General features: G+C 49.1%; 7 protein-coding genes across 7 annotated transcripts; 3 read left to right on the top strand and 4 right to left on the bottom strand.

Moving 5' to 3' along the window:
- Nucleotides 1–2,341: 2,341 nt before the first annotated feature.
- Nucleotides 2,342–3,591, bottom strand: ASPGLDRAFT_44835 (uncharacterized protein). The gene has a single exon (XM_022546096.1). It carries the CDS (start codon nucleotides 3,451–3,453, stop codon nucleotides 2,665–2,667), a length of 789 nt encoding a protein of 262 aa, XP_022402560.1. The 5' UTR covers nucleotides 3,454–3,591; the 3' UTR covers nucleotides 2,342–2,664.
- A 130-nt stretch (nucleotides 3,592–3,721) lies between these two features.
- On the bottom strand, nucleotides 3,722–4,282 carry ASPGLDRAFT_33798 (thiamine-binding protein; the record flags this gene model as incomplete). The annotated part of the gene is made up of 4 exons (XM_022544361.1): nucleotides 3,722–3,803; nucleotides 3,872–3,974; nucleotides 4,048–4,153; nucleotides 4,217–4,282. The coding sequence occupies 4 exons, from the start codon at nucleotides 4,280–4,282 to the stop codon at nucleotides 3,722–3,724; spliced, it is 357 nt and encodes a 118-aa protein (XP_022402561.1).
- A 24-nt stretch (nucleotides 4,283–4,306) lies between these two features.
- ASPGLDRAFT_145744 (putative pyruvate dehydrogenase E1 component alpha subunit) lies at nucleotides 4,307–6,214 on the bottom strand. Its single transcript, XM_022541859.1, has 4 exons — nucleotides 5,698–6,214; nucleotides 5,503–5,636; nucleotides 4,998–5,452; nucleotides 4,307–4,942 (listed from the first exon to the last, which is right to left on the bottom strand). The coding sequence occupies exons 1-4, from the start codon at nucleotides 5,806–5,808 to the stop codon at nucleotides 4,437–4,439; spliced, it is 1,206 nt and encodes a 401-aa protein (XP_022402562.1). The 5' UTR covers nucleotides 5,809–6,214; the 3' UTR covers nucleotides 4,307–4,436.
- A 212-nt stretch (nucleotides 6,215–6,426) lies between these two features.
- Nucleotides 6,427–9,747, top strand: ASPGLDRAFT_56452 (putative DNA repair protein Rad4). Its single transcript, XM_022548197.1, has 4 exons — nucleotides 6,427–7,116; nucleotides 7,169–7,372; nucleotides 7,426–7,780; nucleotides 7,837–9,747. The coding sequence occupies exons 1-4, from the start codon at nucleotides 6,556–6,558 to the stop codon at nucleotides 9,678–9,680; spliced, it is 2,964 nt and encodes a 987-aa protein (XP_022402563.1). The 5' UTR covers nucleotides 6,427–6,555; the 3' UTR covers nucleotides 9,681–9,747.
- Nucleotides 9,748–9,935: 188 nt separating this feature from the next.
- ASPGLDRAFT_44838 (uncharacterized protein) lies at nucleotides 9,936–12,087 on the top strand. Its single transcript, XM_022546097.1, has one exon. The coding sequence runs from the start codon at nucleotides 9,975–9,977 to the stop codon at nucleotides 11,970–11,972; it is 1,998 nt and encodes a 665-aa protein (XP_022402564.1). The 5' UTR covers nucleotides 9,936–9,974; the 3' UTR covers nucleotides 11,973–12,087.
- A 188-nt stretch (nucleotides 12,088–12,275) lies between these two features.
- On the top strand, nucleotides 12,276–13,611 carry ASPGLDRAFT_122245 (BSD domain-containing protein; the record flags this gene model as incomplete). Its single annotated transcript, XM_022540304.1, has 2 exons — nucleotides 12,276–13,197; nucleotides 13,265–13,611. The coding sequence occupies 2 exons, from the start codon at nucleotides 12,276–12,278 to the stop codon at nucleotides 13,609–13,611; spliced, it is 1,269 nt and encodes a 422-aa protein (XP_022402565.1).
- A 413-nt stretch (nucleotides 13,612–14,024) lies between these two features.
- Nucleotides 14,025–16,330, bottom strand: ASPGLDRAFT_65094 (RanGTP-binding protein; the record flags this gene model as incomplete). Its single annotated transcript, XM_022548855.1, has 6 exons — nucleotides 14,025–15,822; nucleotides 15,875–15,909; nucleotides 15,962–16,030; nucleotides 16,088–16,145; nucleotides 16,220–16,251; nucleotides 16,310–16,330. The coding sequence occupies 6 exons, from the start codon at nucleotides 16,328–16,330 to the stop codon at nucleotides 14,025–14,027; spliced, it is 2,013 nt and encodes a 670-aa protein (XP_022402566.1).
- Between the last annotated feature and the right edge of the window lie 24 nt (nucleotides 16,331–16,354).

Raw genomic sequence — 16,354 nt, forward strand, 5'->3', positions numbered from 1 at the left:
TTTTTTTATCTTCTTTTCTCATCCCTTCCAAGACTCTCTAGTCGGAACTTTCTGCTCTGACCTGCAGCCCCAGGTAAAATAATTCCGCTATCCTGGAAGTCTACTCCGTACTATGCCTATAGGGAAGACAAACCCCCTGATAAGTCCCGGCAGCTAAAAGCACGGGCGTTCCAGGCCATCGGGTTCTATCTTTTTCTTTTTATTTTCATTACGACGCACTGGAGACCGTACGTACTCGTACTCTGGATATATGTGCTATTTATACTCGGGTATGTTTCCCGCGATACAGAGCACATATGGTACAGTCGGGGCCTCTGTTTACCTGCTAACAGAGGACCGTGGTACCAAATCAATAGCACTCAGAGGAATCTCCATATCCAAGAGACAAAGTATGGATAGATAATTTACAAAGTTTGAAGCTGAAAGATCACCCGCAGCCGGAGACCAATGGTTGTTGGTGCCAAACTGCCGGATACATATGCTCAGTACGTACCAAATTTATGAGTACCCGGCGACCAGAGTTGATATCGGAGAAAGACCGGGAAGACCCCTGTTGCATTATTCGGGGTTTGTTCTGATTTGACTACGTAGTAATGCTATACAGGTAGATACAGGTAGAAGAATACACACCATACCCTTCACGGTGCTGAAAAAAAAAAAAAAAAGAAAAAGTAATAATAAACCTCCCTTATCATAATATAACCACACTGTCGGAATACGATCTCCACCGCTGCCCACCCCGACCGATTTCTAATCGCGTTGCTTTTTTGCATTTCTCTATTCTTTGGTACGCGAACCAGACGGACAAAGTCTATCCGCCCGCTGGGCCACTCTGCGTGCTCGCTGTGAACACAAATACCTTGTCAGAGTTCTCCATCGGCAGTCCCGTCTCTTTACTATGACAAATTCTTCCCGCCGGGTCGGTTGAGGTTGGGTCGGCTTTTTACTACATGCATACCAGCACGGAGTATCCGTAGGCCGTGGTTGGAGAATTCCTCACTCACAGACAGAGTGCGTACGAAGTACATACAGGATGCACGGAGAAGTCCTATGTCCTTTACACGAATCATGCTCATCATCCGGATATTATACCTAAAGCGTCCACCACTCTCCATTGGACAGGTCCTATTCATTCCGAAACGCAAGAGATAATAATAATGCATGCTATCCCGGCCCGGTCGATTAAGGAGTTGACAAGAGAATCAAGGAATCAACCCTTTTAGCCGCGAATTGCATTGATCTACAATCTTCCGTTTCGGTTTCAAGGACATACTTGCCACAGTTCAAATACCGAGCGCTAGTACGGAGTGCTGCGGCGTAGTGAGCACTAGTAAAGGATCACTTTGCCTCAGGTAAATGAGACAGTTGGTAGGTCAATTTCAACGGCCGTATCTATGTGCCTATCTATCTCATACAAGGCAACCGGAGTTCTCCGTCAACTAGTAATCAAAACCTGAGGCAACCACTCGTTTCGCCTTTCCTTCCGGGTCCGGTATTTAATTAATTGACAGCCGTGGCACCTGTCATGGTCGGATACATACTGTGCACGGGTATTGTATTCGGTAAATAATAATGGTTGTTGGACTTGATTGCACAGAGGACCGGAGGAAAGTTGAATTTAAAAAAAAAAAAAAAATATATATATATATATAAAATTAAATATTAAAAATTACACCCCTGGTAAGTGGCACTATTGCTCCGGGTACACAAGAAAGGGAACCAAACTGCTGGGACCAACTTTGTTTGGCATTTATACGCGAGTTTACTTCCCGCCATACTTTAGCAGATAACTAGGCGCAGTGATATGCTTTACTCTTTTTGAAGAGATACTTCTCGTTTTCGTTTTCGTTTTTTTGCCATCGTCCAGGGTCTCCAAGCAGTCTCCTCTCCGCACGATGTAGCGCCTCCCTCGAATTTCCCGTTATGGAATAGATCCGACAAACGGAAAGGTGTTCCGGGGTTGCGGTAACAGCGCAAGAGCCACCTGAATTACTGACTACAATAGAACAGACTACTAACCCCTGGAAGAAGGAAAACAAAGAAAATTATGCCAATGCACTTAGAGTAGCACTTCAAGATACTCCGTAGCATACTTATACATGGTTACTCGTATGGGCGTATGCATGTACCGGAAAGCAAAGATTCCATATTTATGAGGTGTTCGTTAGGGGGATACAGGGATAATAGAGTAATTCAGCCCTACCCTTGAGTACTTTTGCATCGCCAAAAGATGTCTAGCAATGATTGTCATCATGCATACTTACGACAAGCCACGGCAGGATTTGATATATATTAAGATTGTCATTGTGGTAACGGCCCCTATGTTACAGGATCTTCGAAAATCACCAGCTTGCACAAATTATCCGATGTCATTTACCGGATCCTGAGACACCAATCTCTCCGCCTGTTATGGTGCCCGAGAAAAGTGTTCATGGCCATTAGAATGTATCATATTACAACAAGAGGATCCGTGTATGTATAGAACATCCAAGAAAGCAATGAGCCTGAATGTTCCTCCGGGGACTTTCCCACTCCAGACCTCCAGCAAGAGTGACCCTTATCTCTATGCAAAATCTAGCCACATTCACCTTGAAAGTACCGGCCTAGGATGGCAACTGCAGAACACGTCTGGTAGGCATTTTCGAGAACAGATCAAGACCAGCATCAATAATCCTCAGATTGCGCAAATGCACGAGCAACAGAAGGCTGCCCAGCCAATAACCCACAATCGACTGGTAAACAGACCCCCGTGATAGCAGCTGCCTGATCACTAGCGAGAAAAGTCACAGCATTTGCAACATCTTCCGGCTGAATAGCGCGCTCTAACGGATACCACTCCTTTATTTTGTCGAAAACATTGTTGCCTGCACGAGCCTTGGCCTCCCACGCTTTCGTAAAGATGGTCCCCGGCGCAACGGCATTAGCCCGGACCCCGAACTTGCCATATTCCACAGCAATCGACTTGGTAAAGTTGATAAGAGCCGCTTTAGCAGCGCTGTATGCCGGGTTTCCGAATACAGACAGAGCATTCACGGATGTGATATTAACCACCGACCCTCGCGTTTCCTTGATAGACTCCGCAAATGCCTTGAAGCACAGATACGTCGTGTCCAGGTTCAACGACATCTCGGCTCTCCATCTCTGACTCGACATTTTATCCAGTGATCCCACGTACGTCCCGCCGGCATTGTTCACGAGAGTGCGCACCTGACCCTGCGATAGGATGATGGCGCCCATGGACCGGACGTATGTCTCTTCGGCGATATCGCATGTAAATGGCTGGATCTTTTCATTTCCTGCTAGCTCTTTCGAGTTCAGGGCTGTGCTGAGGAATTGTTTGTCGATATCGACGATGAAGACGAGGTCGTGGGTTGTGGAGAGGTGCGCTGCGACTGAGCGGCCGATGTCGCCGGCGCCGCCAGTTACGACTGCAATTGATTGCGATGAGGACATAATAATGGAGGATCGATTATAATCAGAAATATAGCTTCTGGTATCTGTTTTTACTTGAACGGAGTCAGCTCTTGTTCGGGTTATCTGGAGTTACACCCCGGAACCCGAGTTAACGTCATGTCATGGTTGCATCACAACTGAGAATGTTCACATGAATTGCTATTGGGTGAGGACCCTATGCTCTATCTATATAGCTCAAATGCTCTAATTACAGACCCAAAAAGAACTACTACCTCTGCAAGTTCTCAAAATAATCTCTGTATTACATCTACGTAGCCGTGGCAGCAGTTGTCGACAAAGCCCTTTCCACAGAATCATAATTACTCTCCATTGGCTGGACCTTGTCCGTTCTGTTTCAAACGTCAGCACCCCTTGCTATCGATTATGTCCTAGTACAGGAGCGCAAAAGGATACATACCTCGTCGTAATCCGTATATCAGTCTGAATCCGAACTATACCCTGTTGATGGATGAGGGTATGCGCGAAGCCGATAATCTGCGAGACTTGGTCCCATGGTCCTTCTTTTCGTTCCATGCTTGTTAGTATGTCTGTGCTTGTGTACTTAAGGAGAATATTGCAAATCAGGTGATGTACCAATGGTCGTCCCCGTTGCATGCATCTGGTACTTGAGACCGGATTGCTGCATCAAGCGCTGGATATCGGCTATCTGCTGCGCAAAGGAGACATTCTGGGCTCCGATCTAGTTGCACATATTAGTTCACGGTCTGGTTCGGATGAGAAGGTATTTAAGTAGGGGACTAACTGGTATCAAAGAAAAGTCGGCAATGCAGCTCGCTGGGGTTGCGAGAGCAGGGTTTGTGAGGGCCATGGTTATATTTTTGCTTATGTGCGTGCCAAATCGTGTTTATTGATGATTTATACTACGGATTTAGTTTTATTTTACTCTGAAATACTTTGTTATGGTTTTGGCCATCATGACGTTGAATTGTTCACAATATTACGTGGGAGGCGTAGGGTTCGTTCTATCCCTGGTAGTATGTCTCATCCACGGTTCTTCCGCGCCTCTGTTGAGGCTCACTACCACGGACATAGATGTCCTGATACAGCGTATCAAAGGTGTTCGGGGGATCAGGCATGTTAAGAGCGTCTTGTACCTCTTGGTTAATCATTCCACGGACGTCCTTGTCAACAGCCTTCGCTTCGTCTTCGGTAAGAACACCCCACTCAACCAGTTTTTCTCGGAAGTTGATGATTGGGTCGTTCGCTCGATGCGCTTGCAGCTCCTCTCGGGTTCTGTATGCGATTCCTGGATCGGACATTGAATGTCCCGCGTACCGGTAAGTGAGGTACTCGTATACCAGCGGTCCCTTGCCAGATTGCACATAGTCTTTGGCAAATCTTGTGGATGCCAGGACGGCTAGTACATCCATCGCGTTGATCCGGAGACCGGGGATGTATTGTCCGCGCTTGTAGTATTCGGTCATTGCTGATGCTCTTTCAACCGACGTTCCCATGCCGTACTTGTTGTCTGCAAGCACAGTTAGTAGGCGTGTCATTACCTTCACTGTATATATATAACTTACTCTCGCATCCAAAAATCACGGGCAGTTCCCAAAGCTTGGCCATGTTATATGATTCGTGCACCTGGCCCTGGTTTGCCGCCCCATCTCCAAAAAGATTGAAGGTAATAGTCGGATTTTCATCATACTGCTGCGCAAAAGCAATACCAGTACCGACAGGCACACTGGCTCCGACAATTCCATTTCCTCCAAAGAAGTTCTTGCAGAACATATGCATCGAGCCTCCTTTTCCATAAGATATGCCACCTTGTCGCCCAAGAAGCTCACCGATAATAGACTTGATGGTGCCACCGCGCATCAACGTGAAGCCGTGAGACCGATACGCCGTGATCAATTTATCGTCCCTGGTAATCCCATGCTCGATTCCGACTGCCACTCCTTCCTGTCCTGTTGATAAGTGGCAGAATCCTCTGATCTTCCTGTCTTTGTATAAACTGTCGGCAGATATTTCCATTCGTCTGTAGTACATTAGCAATAGCGTAAACTATCTCATAATTCTTTGTCCAACCTTATCACTGTCATGTCGTAGTATAGCTTTTTAAGTTGGTTTTTCGTCGTTTCGATAGTGTACGGCGGTGGGTCGAGGTGATATGTTTCGAAGCTGTCTTCTGATAATGGGACTTCGAAGGGCTTGTCATCTTCCTATAAATTAAAGTATATCAGTTGTCCGCGATTAGATGTCAACTCTCTCTCGGGAACTTACAGTGGGAATTCTCACGTCGGAGACCTGAGCAAAAAAGCGACGGCCAGTGCATGGAAACACTGGGCGCGCCAGGGGCAGCGATCTGCTGAGCTTCAAGGATCGTGAGAGCATGGCTTGTAATGTGGTAAGAGTTAATTTGGTATTTGGACCTATTCAGAATCAGAAATCTCCCTGTTGCTCTCCATCGCTGCTGAGAGTCATGTGTATAGCTTGTGATGTCATGTTGAACTCATAAGCTGCATTCAGCATAAGTACATGCTTGTACTTGGGCACAGCACTTCCGTGTCTGATCGATCAGGTATACTTATCATGAGAAGTTCAATGGATTGTTAGATATGGTTCTGGTATCAAGCCACATTCTTCTGTAGAGCTCCAGTACTCGGTAGATCCCTTGTACTCTGAACTGCCGACAAGCGCTGCTGGATACCGCCCATCAGCACAACTACTCAGGACACTTCTTAACTCCCAGCATTCAAATCACTTAGTTCAAACAGAAGGTTACAGGGGTACTCTAAAAGGGATTGCATTGCTGTCAACAGCATGAAGTTCCCCAGCCCAGACACTATCATCCCTTATCGGATAGGCCGATAAGACTCGGAACATCGGTTCCCCCGATATGACGCATATTACTTAGCTGGGAATGTCGGGATGTGCTTCAATCTTCATGTCCCTGTCTGGGGTTTTTGCATATCACGGTACAACGATAAAGGAAGGGTACTTTAGCTGGCCCATAGAGGATGCATAGGATTGCTCTATACGACTTACCAATCCCCTCCGAAACCGCCCCAAGCAAACAGGGATAGGTCAAGACATCAACAGCTTAAGAGTTACCCATGAAGGTTGAGTTCCAATCTTGGTATGGTGCGCCGTACAGCTCCTGCCCGCTCGAACAGGGGCGGGGCAGCTCGTCGCCGTCAAACCAGACGTCAGGAACGAGACGATGAGATCCCAGAAGTGTACCGGGAGATGCTGGCTGAAGCTGAAGCCCGGGAATCCCAAGAAGCTGAAGCGGGTAGATCTAATAAAAGGCGGAAAGTGGGAGAGCGATCGACTAGCCCGTCTCGCCCAGAACCTGCAGGGCAAGAAGCGAACCCGCCGGAAACAAGTGAGGATGTAGGAAGGCAAATACAAACTGCATATGACTCTACTGCTTCGGAAGAGTCAGATATGGAGTGGGAAGAAGTCGATATTCAACAGGCTCCGTCAAACTCAATCCAAACGGTTCCTTATTCCGCAGATGAACCGCTTCAGATCACTTTGGACCAGCATAAGGATACTGGGAAAAGGATTGTCTCGCGGCGAAAACCAGTTACTGGAGCTGAGAAGAAGCTACGGTTAGATGTCCACAAGGCTCACCTTCTTTGCCTTCTTGGCCATGTACATATCCGAAATCTCTGGTGCAATGACGAGCTCGTGCAGGTATGCATATATTAAGCCAAACAGCTCGATCAATTTCTAATCTCCGTTCCAGGGTTTTCTTAAGCAGATGCTACACAGAAAAGTCAAAGACTTGCTGAATCCGGCAGAAGACAAACCGCAGTATACTAGATCTATCACTTTCGTTGACGGGTTAAACCAGGCCAGCGAGGCATTTGCAAGAAGATTCAAAACCATCAAGCCCGGCTTGCAGCGTGCTCATTGGGCCGATGATTTGAACTCCTTGAATCAGAGAGTGGTACCGTAAATGATCCCTGTAATCCAAAATTACCGGTTTTTAACACTTCTTAGGAGGCAATACTGTCCAACGCGGAGGTACTGCTATCGCGAGACGACTTCAGGAAGCAAGCCGAGACACTGCAAGGATCCCGTGATTTTGGCACACAGCTTTTCTGTGCTCTGCTGCGGTCAGTAGCTGTGGAGGCCCGGTTGGTTTGCTCTTTGCAGCCGCTGCCATTTTCTGGTGCGACAACAACTGGGCCGAAAAAGCCAGAGTCGCAGTCTATTATCATTTCAGCCTATGACAATGAAGTTGATGAGCAATCACAATCCGATGCTACTCGAAATCCAGCTCCACGAAAAAGAAGGCTTGGGCAGCCGCGGTTTGCACCGTCATCTAAGGCCCCGAAGACATCTGTGCGCACAGGTTTGTGATATGTGAGACTCTTAGAAAGGATATTAGCGTCAGCTGACACCTTCAAGGACCACGCCCAAGCCTCAAAGAATCGTCCTACCCCGTATTCTGGGTCGAAGCCTACAACGATGCGGTCCAGAAATGGATCCCTGTTGACCCCTTGGTGACCAAGTCACTTGCGAAACCTTCCAAATTCGAACCCCCCGCTAGTGACCAGTATAATGTCATGAGCTACGTTGTTGCGTTTGAAGAGGATGCATCAGCAAGAGATGTTACCCGGCGCTACGCAAAGGCCTTCAGTGCAAAAACCCGCAAATTACGAGTTGAGAGTACTCGGAATGGGGAGCGATGGTGGGGAAGGGCGCTAAGATACTACGAGAAGCCGTTCTTGGAGGACCGTGATGGAACAGAAGTGAGCGAGTTAACCGCCAAGGTGGCTGCTGAGCCCATGCCACGAAATGTGCAAGACTTCAAGAATCACCCAATTTATGCACTCGAGCAGCATCTTCGTCGGAATGAGGTCGTTCACCCGAAGCGAGTGATTGGGCAAGTTAGTTTAGGGAAATCTGGCTCGAAGGGCCAGAAATTGGAGCCAGTTTACCGTCGCACTGATATTCACGCTTGTCGAAGTGCGGATGGATGGTACCGTCTGGGACGAGACATCAAAATCGGCGAACAACCTCTCAAACGTGTTCGGGCAAACCGAAACAAATTCAGCATCAATGACGATGGTGAAGATGATGGCACTACCGAGGTCCCTGTATATGCTCACTTTCAGACAAACGTATACAGACCTCCACCCGTCGTTCAAGGTAAAATACCCAAGAACGTCTACGGAAATCTGGATATTTACACGCCAACTATGGTTCCGCCAGGTGGTTTCCACATAAACCACCCCGCCGCATCCCAAGCAGCGAAAATACTCGGCATTGACTATGCCGACGCCGTAACAGGCTTTGACTTCAAAGGGCGCCATGGAACAGCGATTATTCGGGGTGCTATCATAGCAAGTGAATACCGTGAAGCTCTTGAAGAAGTATTGAATGGTCTTGAACACGAACGGTTGCAGGCTGAGCTGGAAGTAAAATCCGCAGAAGCGCTTGGAATGTGGAAACACTTCCTGCTCAAACTTCGGATCGCTGAAAGAGTCAAGGGCTATGCTGTTGAGGGTGAAGAAGGGGAAGATGAAACTGCCATTGATGCAGACGATGCCAGCTATGGAGAGTCGGAAGAGGGCGGCGGTGGCTTCTTTCCGGAGCCAGATCAAGCTGTCAGCAGCCGACGTCCGGTATCCACTTTTAGGGATGGTATGGAGCCGGACTCGCCTGTGTATGTAGGCGGAGGTTTCGTACCAGAATCCGGGTTTGAAGATGATGAAGCTCTTGGCGGAGGCTTCGAACCAGAACCCGATTTCGAAAATGATGAAGCTCTTGGCGGAGGATTTATACCTGAAGAGACTCCGCAGGATACAACTGAACCACAGCCTTTGCTGCCGTCAAATACTGTCGGTGATACAGAGTATACGAATACGGCACATAGGAAGGAGCCTTCCCACTTTAACCTCGTTGTTGTCCCACACAAGCAGCCTGATTCTGCTGGCAACATGGGCCCCGGTGGCAGTGTCCGCAGTACCGTTGAAACTGCATCACTCATGCCGGAAATTCAAGAGGAAACTCCTGGACAGGATGTATTCAAGGACAATGGCAATCCACCCGGTACAGTTTCAACAGACCCAACAGCAACAGAGGACCCAGAGGTTGTGAGCGAGGAAGTAGCTCCAAGGGATGCATTACCAGCACAATCAAGAGCATCCCAGGAAGACAATCCAAGCGAACACAGCGATAATGAAGAAGGTTCACTGTTGTCGGAGGATCCTGAAGACGAGGATGCAATTCCAGAGTGGTTGATGTAGGCTCTTCGACCAGTTCCGTGTACTATATTTGCATATATGTTGAATACTATAACCCACTGTGCAGAGCAAAGTCTTTCAATTTATCAATTCATATAGAATATCTTAAATCATAGAATTTCTCGAGCATGATGACTCTTCTATAGGGCAGTGCACGGGCCAACACATTATCGGCGACGCGTTCGAACGCGGTTTTCCCGATAAGGAATCATTCATTCACCATTGCTTCAATCCCCGAACCTTCAATTCTTAATGCTTCCCTACGATACCCCGACCCATATATAGACTCCTATTGCGATGAGACGAAAGGAAAACCTCGATCCAAACGCGCAGACAAGCCCAACCGAATACCAAACACCAGCCCGAACACCCACCACCGCACCCTCATCCTCAAGACCCTCGAACTCGAAATCAATTACGACCGCCAGAAGAAGTGCCCAAACACCGATCGCACCGCCACATTCCAGATGGAACTCCTCACGCAAATACAACACGCTCTCCAGTTCGCTGGGCCGGCAACAGTCTACGCTCACGCAGATAGATTGGGTGGCAACTAGACGGCACCCGGATTCGGAGGACGACGACCTTGACGACGACAGACTCGATTATATCGCGGCAGAGCCTAATGCGCAACATGATGATACGCCGGATATGAACACGAATACCAATACCAATACCAATACCAATACTCGCGACGTGATTGAGATATCGGATGACTCTGGGAACGATGCCGATTATCAACCAGCGCCGTTTTTGCGGACGCGGCCGGCCCGCGGTGTTCGATTTGGACAAGATACAACGACGGAGACGGATATCTCTAGGCGAAGGAGGAGTACATCAAAACCCAATAGTGCAGAAAATGGCACTGGCCGGAGGAAAAGCGGCGGCAGCGTCCGGGGGAGTATTAAAAAAGATAAGCAGCCGAAGGAGCGGGATAAGACCCTTACGCAGATGGATTATGTACGGCGGTACTTGAAGATCGAGCCGGATGATGATGTGAAGCTGGAATATACATACTATAGTCCGAAGAAGGATAGGGATCCGGAGAGTCGTGAGGCGCATCGGCGCAGTGCGGCGGAGGCGCTAGTGTCTACGAAGGAGGAACAGAAGGATGGGGTCAAGAGGCGGAGGTTGACTGAGGAGCTTGATTCGAAAGATGGTTCTAATCCTGAGGGAATCCGCCCTAGAGGGCAGCTGTCTCGGGGGCTTGTGACGCCGAAGAAGACGATCAAATCCGAAATCCCGTCTTCGCAATCACCGGAGAGTCCTGGGTTCGCACTTGTTTCGCCGTCGCACTTTCGTGGAATAAATCGCTTTCCATTGAAACAAGCATCACCAGTCGATCGTCCTGTGAAAGAAGAACAGCCCGGTTCTGCGGGGGAAAGCGCTCTGCATAATTTAGACCGTGCATCACCCTCTCCCAATCAGACCTCATTACCTAATTCTCCAGCTCTCCCTTCGATATCACGAAGTATTATCCCATGTGATGATGCAAATGACCCGGATACCACGCCCACAAACCGTCCGACCAATACGCAGAGGACCATAGTATATGAGACTGATGCTGAATCGGACTATGGCGAGACTCAGGACGACCTGTCTGTTCCTCCTTCATCTCAGAAGCCGAAACTGGTCAGCGGCGACGACAACCCCATGGAAGATATTGAAGATTCACAACGCTACGACTCCCAGGAACTTCCCTCACCTGTCATTCCTTCCGGGCTCGATAACGAAACCGGGCCATCATATCCAGACTTGTCATCCGATGCATCAATTTGTTATCGGCGGCCACACCATTCTACTCAATACCCCCTCGAACCTATTCCTCCCATGAATACACAAGCATTGGCCGAGCTCTTCCCACAGGAGAAAGAGAACAGCGCTCAGCAAATAATGACAGACACGACTCAAACACAATCGCCACCGGCTGTCCAGCGCCATTCATTGCGGACACATCACCAATTAACCCAGACACAGACGCAAACCCAATCCCAATCTCAATCGAACTCTCAATATTTGAAGACTTCGACTGAAATCGTACCAGAATCCTCGCCCGTAACACGGCGGGATTCAAACCCCTCCATGCCACAGGAATCGGTTGTGCAGGTTGAGTCTTCGCAACCAGCAGACAGGTTTTTTAGAAATACCAGAAGTGAGCAGGACTCTGGTCCGCGGGGATTCGTTGGGAATCAACTGCTCTCTTCAAGTGTTTTGGAGAGTATACCCATGCCGCCATTATGGATGGGCAGTCAGGACAGTGTTGGAGAGCCGTACAGTGAGCCAGGAAACGAATAAACGAATTAGCATCCATGCAATGCAACATAATGTACATTAATAGCCATAAATCTACGAATAGCATCGAAATGATAGACAGAAAATCACGTGGGTTTACAGTCAAGCTCATAAGCGCAAGCGCCGGTGGGGCACTCGGGCGGCCGTAGAACCGGCTGCGGAAACGCCTGTGGAGAGGCCGACTCTTGTCACAATCAACCGTCGTGGAGGTGAGAGAGGACGGTCTCGCGCATTTATTTCCCTTCTTTCCAAGTCGCCAGTCGCATCATATCCCGTTTATTTCTTAACTCGAGAGTTTTCAGCGCCATGGATTTCCCATACGATCATATCCAGGAGGAGATCCTCGCCGCCAACGATCCATCCAAGAAAGGCGCCCAGGACGAATCCTCCAACAACCAGCAATCCAACGTCGACCTAAACACCGAGCTGCAAGAAACGTTTCGCGCTTTTTCCGCTAGTCCGTGGGGTGCACGCATTGGCGGGTTGTGGGATAATGTCCGCAAACAAGGCGAGACCTATTACGAGGGCGCTAGAGAGGAGTATGCTGCAGTCAGCGAGGAAGCCGTAAAGGGCTTTTCGGATCTGAGAGAGACAATTGTTGGACGGACACGGGGCCTCTCCCTGAGCACGGGGCTTGCGTCATCGTCTGAGGATACGGAGAAGGAGAAGGAGAAGGATGAGGCGCTCACTCCTACAGCTCCGAAGGCGGATGGTAGTGAAGAGAAGGACGCTGAGGGCGAGAGCTTCTTCGCGCGCATCAAGACAGAAGCGGCCAAGCGGTTCAGGGAGCTTGAGAAGGCGGAGGAAGCTGCCGATGAGGCCATCTTGCGCTTTGGAATGAACATTCGCCAGAAGCTGCAGGATGCGGTGAGCATTGTTCCGCCGGAGTCAGACTCGAGCCAGGTCCTCTTCGAGAGTAAGGATGCGGATGGGAAGAGAGTTATCCATGCTACGCGTTTCGAAGCCCAGCTGCACGTTATCCACTCGAATCTGGAGAACTTCACCAAGGATCCTGACAGTGACCAGTGGCCTAAGTTCAAGGAGGCTTTCAACGCGGAGGCGAAGACTGGCGAGATCGCATCTGATTTGGAGAAGTATCCTGAGCTGCGGTCTGCTATGGAGAAGCTTGTGCCAGAGCAGGTTGAGTACTCGCAGTTCTGGTCGCGGTACTATTTCCTTCGTTTTGTGATTGAGACTGAGGAGCAGAAGCGCAAGGAGCTTTTGAAAGGTATGTTTTTTGACTTTTTTTTTTAATCTACTGTTATGATTCATCTATCTAACTCAATGCGTTCCAGGTGCCAACGTGAACGAAGAAGAGGAAGTCGGTTGGGATGACGATTCCGAGCCTGAATCTGACGAATCCGACGAATCCGACGAATCCGAATCTCCCTCTACTCCCCAGGTTAAGAGCAGCAAATCTAAGGCCGCCACACCCACGCAAGGCACTCCCGACCCAGCCGCTGCCAATAAAACCCTAAAGCCAAACGAGCCCCGTCGCTCGAACGACCAACAATCCCAGGCCGACAGCGAATCCAGCTACGATGTCGTTAGCGGCACCACCAGCCGGACGCCTGGTAGTCCCAAAGAGAAGAGCCCGGCCGCCGATGCAAAGGGAGACGATAGCGATGATGACTGGGAGTAAACTATCTTTGTCGAATTCGAATTCGTGCCAATACGATGACAAGCTAGGTCAAACTTCCCCGATGTTGATATCCGGTCATGTTAAGCTGTCATGACCACTGCTTGGTCCTCGGCCAGTCTATAGGCGTTATGGTCCTTTCTTTTTTTTATCCTATCTACTGGTGTTTTGGGATTCCATGTACTGCGCTTCTGTTGTTTAGCGATTTTCTACTTTAACAATTCCCTCCTTGCTACCCTTCCGGCTTTTTCTTTGATAGCAATTGATCCGGTATTGAGCCATTACGGCGAATTATCAGCATTTATCAATCTTACAAAAGTTTGTAACTCGTATCACAAATCTCGCTTAGCCATTTTAAATCATAATCATGATCGGGTCTATTTACATTACTTTTTTTAGATTGCACATGATATTCCTCACTCCGCAGTACCAGAGCCACCCTTCTCAACCGTAGTAGACTCATCATCATCATCATCATCATCAGCAGGAACCGTAGGAGACCGTCTCGAAAGCGGCGATCCCCTCCTCAGCGCCTCATCCCCACCACGCACCACATTCAACCTCCTCCGATCCGACTGCACAGAAGGCGACCGCCTCCCCTGCACAGGCGTCTCAGGTGTAGCCTCTCTCGACCGTAGATGAAACCCACCTCTGGTCCTCTCACTGGGCGAAAAAGGCGGCTGATAATACTCACTACCCTCGCGCGAATATCCATATCTACCAGGAGGAGTCCCGTACTGATAATCCTCGCCGCGTCGTTTGACGGGGCTCTCGTCGTAGGGATCCCAGCCGACTTTGCGTCGTGCTTCGGAGCGCAGGCGTTGGCGATGTTGTTCGTCGCCACCGGCGCCGGTGGTGGAGGATTCTTCGAGGAAGAAGTTGAGGAGTTCGTCTGTGATGGAGAGGTGCGATTGTTGTTGGAACTGTTGGAGGGACATTAGGCGGAGGAGGGTTTCAAGGAGGGAGAGGGAGGTGCGGATGTTGTTGAAGAGGGGGTTGGAGACGGTTGTTGTGTCGCGGTGGGAGGAGGGGTGGCGGGAAAGTCTTCGTTGGGATGGCGAGGGTGATCCCTCGTGATCGTCTAGAGATAGGTTTGCCATTTGGCGCGGATCGACGGTGTCTGTCTTTGTGGGGGTGCTGGGGGCTTCTGCTTCTGATTCGGTGTCTGAGGATTCGTCTTCGTTGTAGACTTCGAATGCTATCCACTCGGGATCTAGGTCTTGTGGTAACCGCCACTCATCAGGGATCGAGTCTTCAGAGTAGTCGTGATTCGGTGTCGGGGTGTCTGCTCCCAATTGGGCATCAAGCTGCGCCTGGACTGGATCGACTTCCTCGCTCTCTTCATCCGAATCCAGATAGCCGTAATCTGCTTCTTCGCGTTCCATCATACGTCGTGGTGGCACAGCATTGACGTCTCTCTTCAAGAGTAGGACGGGGTTATTCACCTCGCCTTCCGTACTAATGTTAAGAATCCTCCCAGTGTCTGCATAGAAAATCTTGGAGATTTGATGAATAGGAAAAATTTCCCGCATCCCGGCTTGACCCACGCCTTCATAGCTGTAGGGCTGTGGGCCGTTTTCTTCAAAGGTATGAACTCTATCATCATCTAGGTCTTCAATGATAAGGATCTGATAAGCGTACTCTTCCACTCTTGCTTCCGCGGGAAGCTGGGATTTATGTGCATTGGATGGCGTTGCGGAATCTATGGGCACCCGTCGAAGTTTGAGTCGTGCTTTGTGCATGACCTCTTTCCATGTTGCTTCGCGAACGCCTTCTTCATCATGCGGACGGAGGTGACTGGCAAAGAGCATGTACATCGAAAGAGTGAACGTGGGTCCAATTTGAATCGCTTGCGACGGTGACATATAATATTGTGTGTCTCCAGCGGTGAGAAATGTGCTAGCTTGTAACAATCTGGACGGCGACACTGCTGATGGCAAGTTGGTCGACAGCCTGGCACCCGATGTAGTAATGGCCAAGTTCATAAGCGGGACTGCATCCTCAATTCGGACGAGTAGTCTCTTGATATCTTTTATGATGAACCTTATTTCTGCATCATTCTGGGCCCGATCACCTGGCGACTTGCCACCCTTTTGGATCAGCTCTTCGGATGCAGCAGCTCTAGCTAGTCGCTGGCCTAAAGCCTGGATATCCCATCGGAGGGACTTTGTGAGAGAAACCGCGGATTCAAGAGAAGTATTGCCTCTTGCAGCTCTGAGACTAGATTAGACTCCATGATATTTGGTGCTCCATCTGAATGACTTACATCAACTCAATCATGTCAATTGCAGGAGAAATGACCTTCTTTGGAGTTAGCCCTTCATCATTGCGGAGTGTTCTTAGCACAACAAACCTGGATTTTGCTTTCCAGACGTTGCTGCAGCACAACCAACTCCTCCCGTTCTTCACTGTGATCGACATTCTATAGCATTCAATTAGCTTTGGGTGATACTCGGATCAACAGGGAAGAACTGAATACCTTTAGCAGACGAGACGACTCGCGGATAGCATATCTGGCAGTGATTGTGATCCCCGAACTAGAGGTCTCAATGTCAGCCCATTGGCCTTCCAAGCAATGCGCTTGCAGACAACAAAAACCATGTAAACATACCGAATGGCATAGTTCATAGCCTGTTGGGTAAGCTACCAATGATGTCAGTGTCAAAATTCTACATGACTCTTAAGAGCAGGCTTGATGTACCCTATTCAGAAACTGGTCCATGTTGAGTCAGGCAGATATGACAGT

Source organism: Aspergillus glaucus (genome assembly GCF_001890805.1).
Source record: "Aspergillus glaucus CBS 516.65 unplaced genomic scaffold ASPGLscaffold_6, whole genome shotgun sequence".
Taxonomy (NCBI): Eukaryota; Fungi; Ascomycota; class Eurotiomycetes; order Eurotiales; family Aspergillaceae; genus Aspergillus; species Aspergillus glaucus.